The 12,309-nt window shown below is 43.4% G+C and overlaps 2 protein-coding genes across 2 annotated transcripts; one reads left to right on the top strand and one right to left on the bottom strand.

Annotated features, from left to right (window-relative positions):
• The first annotated feature begins 759 nt into the window (after nucleotides 1–759).
• Nucleotides 760–2,855, top strand: tdx (Peroxiredoxin). Its single transcript, NM_001165188.1, is given in 4 exon segments — nucleotides 760–1,229; nucleotides 1,231–1,327; nucleotides 1,459–1,589; nucleotides 2,322–2,855. Coding segments are annotated over 4 exon segments (426 nt in total). The 5' UTR covers nucleotides 760–1,117; the 3' UTR covers nucleotides 2,408–2,855.
• Nucleotides 2,856–6,424: 3,569 nt separating this feature from the next.
• Nucleotides 6,425–8,282, bottom strand: LOC110486520 (transcription factor jun-B). Its single transcript, XM_021558186.2, has one exon. It carries the CDS (start codon nucleotides 7,911–7,913, stop codon nucleotides 6,933–6,935), a length of 981 nt encoding a protein of 326 aa, XP_021413861.2. The 5' UTR covers nucleotides 7,914–8,282; the 3' UTR covers nucleotides 6,425–6,932.
• Nucleotides 8,283–12,309: the final 4,027 nt, after the last annotated feature.

Below are 12,309 nucleotides of genomic sequence, written 5' to 3'. Positions count from 1 at the left end.
GCCCACCCACTTGGCAGCCAGGCCCACCCACTGGGGAGTCAGGCCCAGCACATCAGAATGAGTTTTTCCCCACAAATGGGTTTTATTACAGACAGAAATACTTCTCATTTGATCTTGGCAAATGAGAAATGTTCACTAACAGGGATGTAAAACAAATGTTGACGTTTTTGAGAAATAAGCTGTTTGTGCGGTATGAACGTTTTCTGGTATTTTTTATTTCAGCTACTGAAACATGGGACCAACACTTTAAACGTTGCACTCATATTTTTGTTCAGTGTAGTTATACACGTGCTGCTTTAAACGAATCAGCATGTCTGACATTTCCGAGTTTCCTAGTTCCGATTAGGATGTGAGTGCGGCATACCCAAAAAACAGTAGCCTAGTAGGAAGATCCCGATCACGCTTTTGTAGGCGATGTCATGGCGAAGTTTGCTAGCTAAGCTCATGCGCAGAAACACGTCATCGGGTCTAACGGTCTTCTCACGCCGAACTGCGCATGTGCATGCCGTCAATTCAAAGCCACACCTTGGATATAAAGTTGTTTTTGACGAAAATGTAAACGTGTCAGTTTGACACTTTCACGAAGTTCAGGTAATAATATGTTAAACTACTTAAGACATTGGCTCGAATCTAGGTTGTGCCTTCATATTTACAAAATTAACAGCTAAGGAAGAACTTTTCAGTTCTCTCATTGACTTCTCAAACTCCGGCCTAGTCTGCTTGGTCATTTTCCCGGAAGTCTCGCGATGTTGTCTCTCTGGGTTTAGAAACTCTGTGCTATACATTTTCCACGATCTGTTGCCACTTGATTGTGCACTTTCTTTGACACAAACTCAGACACCTGTACTATTTCTTATTACTTGTGTGTCGGTGACCTAAGAAAGTAGCAATAGCATGTGTACCTCTACACTCTACTGACAGTCAAACTGACACTATCAAACTGCTGACAGACTAGGTGGAGTAGACTAGACTGTAGAGAGGGGTAATTGATCAGACAGCCTAAGCTAGTTTGGTTGTTGGCTGTGTGAACTGCAGTGTTATTTTATTAGGCTATTGTAGACTACACGTTTTATCTTACAATGTTTGGAATGCAGTAGATTGATAGAAGAACAGTTTAATGTTTAATACTAGCTTTAACTCTACCAAACTCATATCTGAAGTTCATGTTTCATGCGATGTCCAGGTCTCTCTCCCCCTCCTGTGCAGGATCAACACAGAGAGGAAAGACAGGTCTGGGCCCTATGAAGATCCCTCCGCTGGCTGACCCCACCCAGGCCATCTCCAGGGACTACGGAGTGCTGAAGGAGGATGAGGGCATAGCCTACAGGTCTGTTACCAAGCTCTGGGACAAGTCTTATAATCCTATTCTCTCTCTCACTCACTCACAGCTGCCCATTTCCTGACCTTTATAAAGTGCTCAGCCCTAAACCTGTTCTAACCTTCCTCCAAACTGCCCAGAGGTCTGTTTGTGATTGATGACAAGGGCATCCCGAGACAGATCCCCATCAACGACCTGCCAGTGGGGTGCTCTGTGGATGAGACACTGCACCTGGTGCAGGCCTTCCAGCACACTGACAAGTTTGGAGAGGGTGAGAGGAGAACAGGTTGGGAATTTAGAGTAGGATGTGCAGACATCGCAGGACATGGCAGGAAACTCATATTGTTAGGCACCAATAGACCTCCATTGTATGCACTCTAGTGCTACTTGACCTCTAGCCCCTCTTCAGCTCAGTTCCCATTCTTATTAGAATATACAGTACAAGGCCTCCCGGGTGGCGCAGTGGTTAAGAGCGCTGTACTGCAGCGCCAGCTGTGCCATCAGAGTCCCTGGCTCTGTCGTAACCGGCCGCGACCGGGAGGTCCGTGGGGCGACGCACAATTGGCCTAGCGTCGTCCGGGTTAGGGAGGGCTTGGTCGGTAGGGATGTCCTTGTCTCATCGCGCACCAGCGACTCCTGTGGCGGGCCGGGCTCAGTGCGCGCTAACCAAGGTTGCCAGGTGCACGGTGTAGCCTCCGACACATTGGTGCGGCTGGCTTCCGGGTTGGATGCGCGCTGTGTTAAGAAGCAGTGCGGCTGGTTGGGTTGTGTATCGGAGGACGCATGACTTTCAACCTTCGTCTCTCCCGAGCCCGTACTGGAGTTGTAGCGATGAGACAAGATAGTAGCTACTACAACAATTGGATACCACGAAATTGGGGAGAAAAAGGGGTAAAAATAAATCAAAAATAAATGAATATACAGTACATTTAGTGAGCAAATGTGTTTGATATACACTGTATGTTCACAGGGCAGGTGTGTGACTTGTTGTTTCTCTTTACAGTGTGCCCAGCAGGATGGAGACCAGGGAGAGACACCATCGTCCCAAACGTCCAGAAGAGCAAGGAGTTTTTCTCCAAACAGAACTGATCCATCCACACCTCCTTAGAGGTGCTACGTCTATACAGGGTACTAACTGAGCACTTACTGTTGTTAGCTGGATCGCTGACTGACTGAGTCTGCTGATCGCATTGATTCTGTGTAAACTACACTGTCAGTGGGGATGTGTTTTGTGAGACTTCTTGAAAATGATATATTATTTGTGTATTAGGCTTGATGTTGGTTCCATCATTGGGCTTATTTTACTGCTGTTGTCTAGTGATTTTTAATTTTTAAATGATCTAATTTTTACTTAACACTTATTTTTTTAATTAAAACTGCATTGTTGGTTAAGGGCTTGTAATTAAGCATTTCACTGTAATGTCGTATTCTGTGCAAGTGACAACTAACATTTGATTTGATTACAATTCTAACAGTGCTATGTGAGTCTTTTGTTGATGAACTTGAATGTTAATAAAAAAAAACAGAATTTATAGCTACATTTCTCTAGTTTTGTAGTGATGAGGCATTTGGAAGTTGCTTTTGCCTTTTTAAAGAAAATATAGTTTAAAACCAAGTGTTTTATTCAGTACTTTTCTATTGGAGTATGACATTAACACTGGTATAAAGTTAATAGTAAGCTTTAGTTACTAACCACTAGATGGTGCTATGCACACATTCAACAAGCAATGTCTCTGTTTTTCTGGAACACTGGTTTTGTATAGGGTTTGTTTATTGATATGATACAAACAAATTAGTTTTAAAGAGCAACTGCCCCTAAAAAACAACTTCTCATTTAGAAAACAGCCTATGTGGCATCGAGTCAGAGACATTTATTCTGCTGTCTAAATTTAGTATAATGTGTAAATAGAATAATTTTGGTCGTAGTCTCATCCAAAACTGAGTTTTGTGGGACTTGTGGTCATGACTGCATCACAATGTAAACGAAGGTTGGGTTTGTTTCAATCCTGCCCACAGCTGGCAGCACACAAGTAATCATTCATTAGGAGTGCAGCTGCATGTGACCCGATTGTAATGCCTGTGCTTGGGTTGACTTTGGATATACTGTACCAATGGGGCTAGTTAGGGACCATTGCTAAATTACACAATGTACATGGGACAATATGATAAAATTCCAATAGCTGCAAATTTCAATGACTTAAACACCTTACACCAACTATAGAAATTATAATACAAAAATGTAAAGCATGACGAGAACTAAAAGGTGTACAACATGAAAATATTCACATTTACATTGTGTAATTTATTGACAGTCCCCAATTTGCCCTAACCAACCTTGCCACAGTCGGACACCAGTCGGCTGAAGCTAATTGGCAAAATAGTTTGGTTAACTCCTCCCACCTGCGAACACACACACACATCAAACCACACCCTGATATCAACTCATGTTTTGAATTCAGTCATGGCCGCTAGCATTTCTTAATTAACCTAATCTAAAACGAGGCCAGATCAGGAAGTGTAGTTGCCCTTTTAAAGATTTTATATTGTAATAGATTATAAACATTCTCTATTTTGGAATGACCCCACTTGTTATGACCAAACTGCTTCTTGTATCTCCCAGGGTGATAGTGAACCCTGCATGTCTCAGAATAGGTTATAATCTGTTCCCTGTGTTCCAGAGGTCATTCATGTTGAGCTGCACACTTTACACTGCATATCACCTCCATTCTATTACAACTTAACTTACTCCTCTGGTGACACATGGGACTGAGAAACCAGACATTATGTAGACTCCTACTTATCACAAATTGACTGTCTTTAAAAGATTATGGGATTACCTCCCTCGGTTTGAGATAGATGGAAAAAGCTTGTAGTAGTGTTTTAGACGATTCCTATTGAAGACCTATGTTGCCTTTACATACACATTCAGCATGCAAAATCATGCATTCAATCTGCATTGTCCTACGTAGGCCTAAATGTCTCTGAAATGAGTTATGTAATTATTGAAAGAAGCTCAGATGGCCATGGTGAGGTGGGAGGAATATGTATGATGCGAGAGAAATGTGGGAGATGGAGCGAGAGAGTGAGGCCTGTAGGAGTGAAAGGGGGCTAGAGGGGAGGAAAATAAACCCACCCCAGATCTTCATACATCATCACCTACATCACAGATGTTCCCACAGACACTGATGGTTGTGGGCTGTGGTAGCAAGAAGCTGAAATGGGCAGGTTGTGCGTGTGTATTTATACATATTGTGTAGGCCTATACATAAATAACCATGTTAACACCATGTTTTTATGTATTTCCCCCTTGGTGGGATCTGAGAGATCAAGTATCCAAAAAACATTGGTTCCATCTGGCAATGGAACATTTACGCTCCCACCAATGTGTTAAGAAGTGAAAACAATAGAAGAGTACAATAAATTGGTATAGGAAAGAGAAGTGTTAAATTAGGACACCTTAGCTCTTGACTATCACATTTTAATTATGTATGTGTTATAACAAAATAAAAAATAAATAGAAAATCTTACAAGATTTTTTTACTAAAAGACAGAAACTGCACTTGTTTTTATGAATACTAGTAGGACTATTTAAACTGAAAGATACACAAATGGAATACACGTAGGTGTCGTAGCTGATATTTTCCATATTGGGGCATAACAAATCTCTCTCCAAAACAGCTGAGGTGAGAAAGTGTGTCAAAACCCCAGCGTTCAGCGATTCTTTTCAAGTGGTTTTCTTTTATTTTCTTCTCAAGTGTGCTGAAGGTTGTGGAGTGCAGGCTGGCTGGGTTGTTTGCCTAGCTGGCTGCGGTAGCCTACATCATTAACTGCTTAACAGGACAGAATTCCCCTCCTGGTTTCCTGAGAACAGCTTGTGCATACTCAATAACTCCTCTGTCTGCCAAAGACCGCAAAACAACAGGAGTTGCAACTGTTGCCAACTTTGAAGGGCTTGAATTTAAAAAAACTGTTTGGATAAGAAGATCATGTATGATGACTAATCCTCAATTAACTAGACTTTAATGGGACTTTTCCCATATCCCTGACTCAATTCAAAGAGAACAGGGCCTCACATATTTCTCTGATGTCCCCACAATGTTCTTGTCCTTGGCAATGCCAACCCAACCATACACACAGATGCTCTCACACACCAGATGCCCACTCACTTCTACTGCTCTGCCAAGCGGTGTGGCAACTTTAAACACCCCCGGCATTCCAAAGGCCACTGTCACTTCCTTCCATGTGCGCTCATTCAAATATAAGACCTGAATCTGTCTTAACTGTGGTGTGTACGCAACCATCATGTTTCCTTACCCTGGCTGGGCATCATGGGAAACAATGTGCCCAGAATGAGCTGGTGGCCATTGGACATCAGTCTTTATACAAATAGATGATCCAACCAGAGAATTGATGGACTGAGGACAGACACCGTGAATATGGGATGACTGAATATTTGTGTCTAGTGGTAGACCACTTCATGCCATAAGAAAAAATGTAGTAATATACTGTAATTTAAAATAGCCAAGAAAAGTTAGTGGCTGAACTTTGTAGTCATTTGTTAACCCTTGCGAAATTATGACTGTGCCAAGTCCATATCTGGTCAAAGTTTGTTTCCCTTGTCATGCTCCTTATCGCAGTTCTTAATTACCCTATGCGCCAGCTTAGTTTCAATAATACTATTGGAAATTCCGTTAAGCCAAACCATATTATTGATAGTGTTAGATGAAGTGGAATGAAACCAATTTGCAAGGAAGGCGGGAGTTCCCAGAAATCTTCGCTCAAAGTGACGTAATCGCAACCAAAAATGTCCCTATATGGACACGCTGTGCGTAAAGGAAAGGTAGCGCAACGCGCTGACGTTCTGGAAATTAAGGCGCTGAATGTAGTCTAATGGCATCGATTGCATAGAATTTATCACTGTAAAGTAGCATGAACTAAACCTATTTAATTCACACGCTTTAGGTTGTTTAGGCATAACACTAGGCTTCAGTAAATGTGTAAAATCATGTGCATATACCCTACTTCAACGACCAACAATTTCTAAATGGCATTTATCAAACACCATGGATGGCATAATGACACCAACAGACAAACATGAAGCCAAAATCGTTTTGAAAAGAGACTTTACTTAAATATACATTGCACAAATAAAAAAAGACATCGTAAACATGACAAAATATTAATTTGTCAGGATCAACCTGGCAAACAAAATAACTTACACATTTAATGAATGCAGCATTGCATGACGATATGCAAAATTACAAACAATACCATTTCCATTTGACACCTAAGCAAACCAACCTATCAAGTGGTCTCTGGTTTGTTTTTCTAGTCACTCAGTGTTAGTGTCTATGTTCCGTCTAGATGCTGTTCCTGTTGTCATGTATTTGGACGATATGGTCCCTTGTGCGGTGTCCAGCATCCGGAAGTACCATTTCTGTCAGTCTTTTACCCGAAATGAGAGTAGCCAACACACAGCCTGCGACCGTATTGTCATTACTAACAATAGCCTGCCGGTATATGGCTTATTGCAGTGCGGTTCATGTAGAACATTCCTCCAGTGTTGTCACGTCTAAATCATGAATTACTCTGCGTAATGCCCTCGCCTCTCCATTTAAAATGCCTCCATTTTGCTCGTCAACATCAGCTGACAGCCGCTGCTTACATGTGTTAGGACTTTCTGTTTGAGTTGGGCGACTTGTTCACGAAGCACAGTCGCCGTATTGGAGAGCCCAGCATTGTCCGACTTCAGAACTTTCACCTTGTCCTCCAGTCGGGAGATGCGCTCCAGTTTGCGGCGCCGGCATTTAGTTGCTGCTAGTCGGTTTCTAAGCCTCTTCCGCTCGGCCTTGATTATCTCTTGGTTTTCCATGTCGATTGGGGACATTGGCGGGGAACCGTCGCTGCTGTGTAGATCAGGGACGGTTTGTGGTTCTTCTTTGAAAGCCACAAGGCGCTGTGGATGGACCCCAGCGCCAGGTAGAGAGTACTGAAAGGGGTGTGACGCGTGCGTCGAGGTCTGTTGGTGATGGCTCTGCTGGTGGAGCGGCGGTAAGTAGTTGATGGTGGTACTGGGGTAACTGGATGCGGAAGAGAGGTTAGTGTTTGGGCAATAAGCGTTCAGTGTTGTGTAGATTGGAGGCTCGGGCTGCAGGGAGGAGCCGAAGACACTAGAGGCCGCCGCCGAACAGGTCGTCACACCACCCGCTCCAATAGACACGTTGGGCGGGGCTATGGGCATATGGTTTATCTTGTGGAGCTCATCCAGGGCTTTCACGAAGCCCTCCGCAAAGCCCTCCTGCTCATCGGTGATGCTCCGGTTGTAGAAGTACTGGCCTGGGGTGGGAGTAGTAATTATACCGTTACTGTTTTGGATGATAAGCCTTTCTAGTTCGGGGGAAGCAAGCTTCAGTGACCCGACGTCCTGGTGCGCTACCTGGTACAAGTCAGACTTGAGGTTGCGATATGGCTCTGTCATGTTCAAATTCATATTCTGCTTTAGGTGTTTGTAGTCGTGCAATGCAGCATCAGAGTGGCCGTATGCCGAGAGAAAAGAGTCGTCATGATAAAAAGGCTGCTCCATTTTTGTAGACATAAAGTCGTAGGAAAGTGAGCTTACCAGTTGTTTAAACAGTCTCAGGATATTGGTCAACAAATGACGGTGTCAACAAAATGTAGGCTACGCATCAACGCAAGCACCGGTCTTCTTTTTCAGCAAATATTTTTTTCAGCAAAGACCCAAGTTCAAAACTAAAAATTATTTAACTTCTAAAAGTGTGAGGGAAAATCCAAGATGTAGAACCGATCAGTGGTCCACGAAGGCTGTCAACAGATGAATGACCGCAGTATTGACGTGATCCAATGTCTTGAACTGTCTTTTTCAACCTTGTATAAGAAAACACTAAACTTTATACCCATACATAAGGTTGCGTTCCCGGTATGTTGTTCTACGTGATAAATTCACTCTGAGTGAGCAGCTAGTAACATGCCGTTTTATATACACACCAAACATTGGGTGAGTTCGTGTTGCATGGCCCGGTGCCCCGGGTGAGCGGAGTCTGTATATTTTAGACTATTCCATTGGTCCATAAACGAAATCTCCATCCACCCGGTGCACTGGCCATGCAAAACGAATCAGCCCACACACATGCTGTCAAGATTGGCAAAGGGAATTGATTGGATAGAAACTATTTGTGCACGCCCAACAACATAACGTCAGGGTTATGACGCGATTGCCAGGAACCACTTCGATTGTAAAACGGATCGTTGACACGCTCATGTAGGCAAGAAAAGTGAACAGTGAAGCAAGGGCTGGATTAAGAATATACTTAGATACATTCTTCACCTACTTTATTGAAATCGCTGTGCAGACTAATGCACAACGAGGTTTAGACTCATTTGTTAACATGTTCGTAGGCTGTTGATATATGTTGTTTTGTGATTTGTGAACTGTTACATTGTAACTACAGTAGAGTACGTTATTGTGATGTTGCACGGTCCACGTTACATTGTTACAAATTGATAGGCATTGTCCATCAGACGCTGAGCTGCGCTTCCTAGGCCTACATATTATGTGGACACTATATTGTGTAGGCCTTTAAGATGAGTTGCAATTCACTTGTTCATTTTACAGGAAGTTTGTTTGATGAATTGCATGTAGCGGGGATAGCTATTAGCCTAATGTTCTGCTGATATTATATTTAATTGTTCCGTGTGCAAATGTGATGAACAATGTCGCGATGGGGTTAACGTAACCGTGGAGGAGACCACATAATGTATACCATGTATTAACTATATATATATTTTGATGGGATCGAGTACTTCGTTCTGTGGAGAAAATCCGCGTTCCATATTTGGGCATGTCGACGCGTTAGTTCCTCTGAGAGAACTGGGAACTGGGCCCCCCTCAGCCTCATTCCAGCAGCATTCCTGTTGTATAAAGCTCATCCGTGTGAGAGCTAGGGACGTTTTGTTTGAATAATTTTAGATGAAAGCAAATATTTCTCAGCTACATTTTGTATTGTTGGAAGGCAACTCCTTTACTGAGTTCATGGTTATCAATTGATTTAATGTACCCTACGAGTCTTATTTCATTTAAATTTATCAGTTAAAATTAATAATTCATTGTTTTCCAATTTTAGCAGCGATATTGCCTTTCTCATCTTATTTACAGTACATTCGGACTTTTTCCACATTTCGTTATGTTACAGCCTTATTCTAAAATTGATGAAATTGTTGTTGTTTTTCTCGTCAATCTACACACAATAATGACAAAGCAAAAACACGTTTTTAGAAATGTTTGCAAATGTATTAAAAAAACAGAAATATCACATTTACTTAAGTATTCAGACACTTTGCCCAGTACTTTGTTGAATCACCTCTGGCAGTGATTACAGCCTCTAGTCTTGGGTATGACACTACACGCTTGGCACACCTATATTTGGGGAGTTTCTCCCATTCTTCTCTGCAGGTCTTTTTTACATTTTTAAAATGTATTTCACCTTTATTTAACCTGGTAGGCCAGCTGAGAACAAGTTCTCATTTTCAACTGCGACCTGGCCAATATAAAGCAAAGCAGTGTGACACAAACAACACAGAGTAACACATGGGATAAACAAACGTACAGTCAATAACACAATAGAAAAATCTATATACAGTGTGCATATGTAGTAAGATTAGGGAGGAAGTTCCAGTTATAAGGAATACAAATAGCAGATCCATGCCACATTGGGTGAGGCAGGTTGCAGGAAAGTATATTTAGTTTGTAGATAGAAAGTGAGATTAAGATATATATGAAAAAGACCGGCTATTTACAAGACATGGGGATAAGACAAAGACAAACACACATGTCAAATCAAAATCAAATCAAATTTTATTTGTCACATACACATGGTTAGCAGATGTTAATGCGAGTGTAGCGAAATGCTTGTGCTTCTAGTTCCGACAATGCAGTAATAACAAGTAATCTAACTAACAATTCCAAAACTACTGTCTTGTACACAGTGTAAGGGGATAAAGAATATGTACATAAGGATATATGAATGAGTGATGGTACAGAGCAGCATAGGCAAGATACAGTAGATGGTATCGGGTACAGTATGTACAAATGAGATGAGTATGTAAACAAAGTGGCATAGTATAGTATAAAGTGGCTAGTGATACATGTATTACATAAGGATACCGTCGATGATATAGAGTACAGTATATACGTATGCATATGAGATGAATAATGTAGGGTAAGTAACATTTATATAAGGTAGCATTGTTTAAAGTGGCTAGTGATATATTTACATAATTTCCCATCAATTCCCATTATTAAAGTGGCTGGAGTTGAGTCAGTGTCAGTGTGTTGGCAGCAGCCACTCAGTGTTAGTGGTGGCTGTTTAACAGTCTGATGGCCTTGAGATAGAAGCTGTTTTTCAGTCTCTCGGTCCCAGCTTTGATGCACCTGTACCGACCTCGCCTTCTGGATGATAGCGGGGTGAACAGGCAGTGGCTCGGGTGGTTGATGTCCTTGATGATCTTTATGGCCTTCCTGTGACATCGGGTGGTGTAGGTGTCCTGGAGGGCAGGTAGTTTGCCCCCGGTGATGCGTTGTGCAGACCTCACTACCCTCTGGAGAGCCTTACGGTTGAGGGCGGTGCAGTTGCCATACCAGGCGGTGATACAGCCCGCCAGGATGCTCTCGATTGTGCATCTGTAGAAGTTTGTGAGTGCTTTTGGTGACAAGCCGAATTTCTTCAGCCTCCTGAGGTTGAAGAGGCGCTGCTGCGCCTTCTCCACGATGCTGTCTGTGTGAGTGGACCAATTCAGTTTGTCTGTGATGTGTATGCCGAGGAACTTAAAACTTGCTACCCTCTCCACTACTGTTCCATCGATGTGGATAGGGGGGTGTTCCCTCAGCTGTTTCCTTAAGTCCACAATCATCTCCTTAGTTTTGTTGACGTTGAGTGTGAGGTTATTTTCCTGACACCACACTCCGAGGGCCCTCACCTCCTCCCTGTAGGCCGTCTCATCGTTGTTGGTAATCAAGCCTACCACTGTTGTGTCGTCCGCAAACTTGATGATTGAGTTGGAGGCGTGCGTGGCCACGCAGTCGTGGGTGAACAGGGAGTACAGGAGAGGGCTCAGAACGCACCCTTGTGGGGCCCCAGTGTTGAGGATCAGCGGGGAGGAGATGTTGTTGCCTACCCTCACCACCTGGGGGCGGCCCGTCAGGAAGTCCAGTACCCAGTTGCACAGGGCGGGGTCGAGACCCAGGGTCTCGAGCTTGATGACGAGCTTGGAGGGTACTATGGTGTTGAATGCCGAGCTGTAGTCGATGAACAGCATTCTCACATAGGTATTCCTCTTGTCCAGATGGGTTAGGGCAGTGTGCAGTGTGGTTGAGATTGCATCGTCTGTGGACCTATTTGGGCGGTAAGCAAATTGGAGTGGGTCTAGGGTGTCAGGTAGGGTGGAGGTGATATGGTCCTTGACTAGTCTCTCAAAGCACTTCATGATGACGGATGTGAGTGCTACGGGGCGGTAGTCATTTAGCTCAGTTACCTTAGCTTTCTTGGGAACAGGAACAATGGTGGCCCTCTTGAAGCATGTGGGAACAGCAGACTGGTATAGGGATTGATTGAATATGTCCGTAAACACACCGGCCAGCTGGTCTGCGCATGCTCTGAGGGCGCGGCTGGGGATGCCATCTGGGCCTGCAGCCTTGCGAGGGTTAACACGTTTAAATGTCTTACTCACCTCGGCTGCAGTGAAGGAGAGACCGCATGTTTTCGTTGCAGGCCGTGTCAGTGGCACTGTATTGTCCTCAAAGCGGGCAAAAAAGTTATTTAGTCTGCCTGGGAGCAAGACATCCTGGTCCGTGACTGGGCTGGATTTCTTCCTGTAGTCCGTGATTGACTGTAGACCCTGCCACATGCCTCTTGTGTCTGAGCCGTTGAATTGAGATTCTACTTTGTCTCTGTACTGGCGCTTAGCTTGTTTGATAG

The sequence above is a fragment of the Oncorhynchus mykiss genome, chromosome 13 (genome assembly GCF_013265735.2).
Source record: "Oncorhynchus mykiss isolate Arlee chromosome 13, USDA_OmykA_1.1, whole genome shotgun sequence".
NCBI lineage: Eukaryota > Metazoa > Chordata > Actinopteri > Salmoniformes > Salmonidae > Oncorhynchus > Oncorhynchus mykiss.
Note: the sequence above shows the minus strand (reverse complement) of the source record. Positions and strands in the feature narration are given on the sequence as shown.

Bases quoted from the DNA above. Each gene is read 5' to 3' on its own strand.
- LOC110486520 (XM_021558186.2), bottom strand. From the start codon at position 7,913: ATGTCTACAAAAATGGAGCAGCCTTTTTATCATGACGACTCTTTTCTC.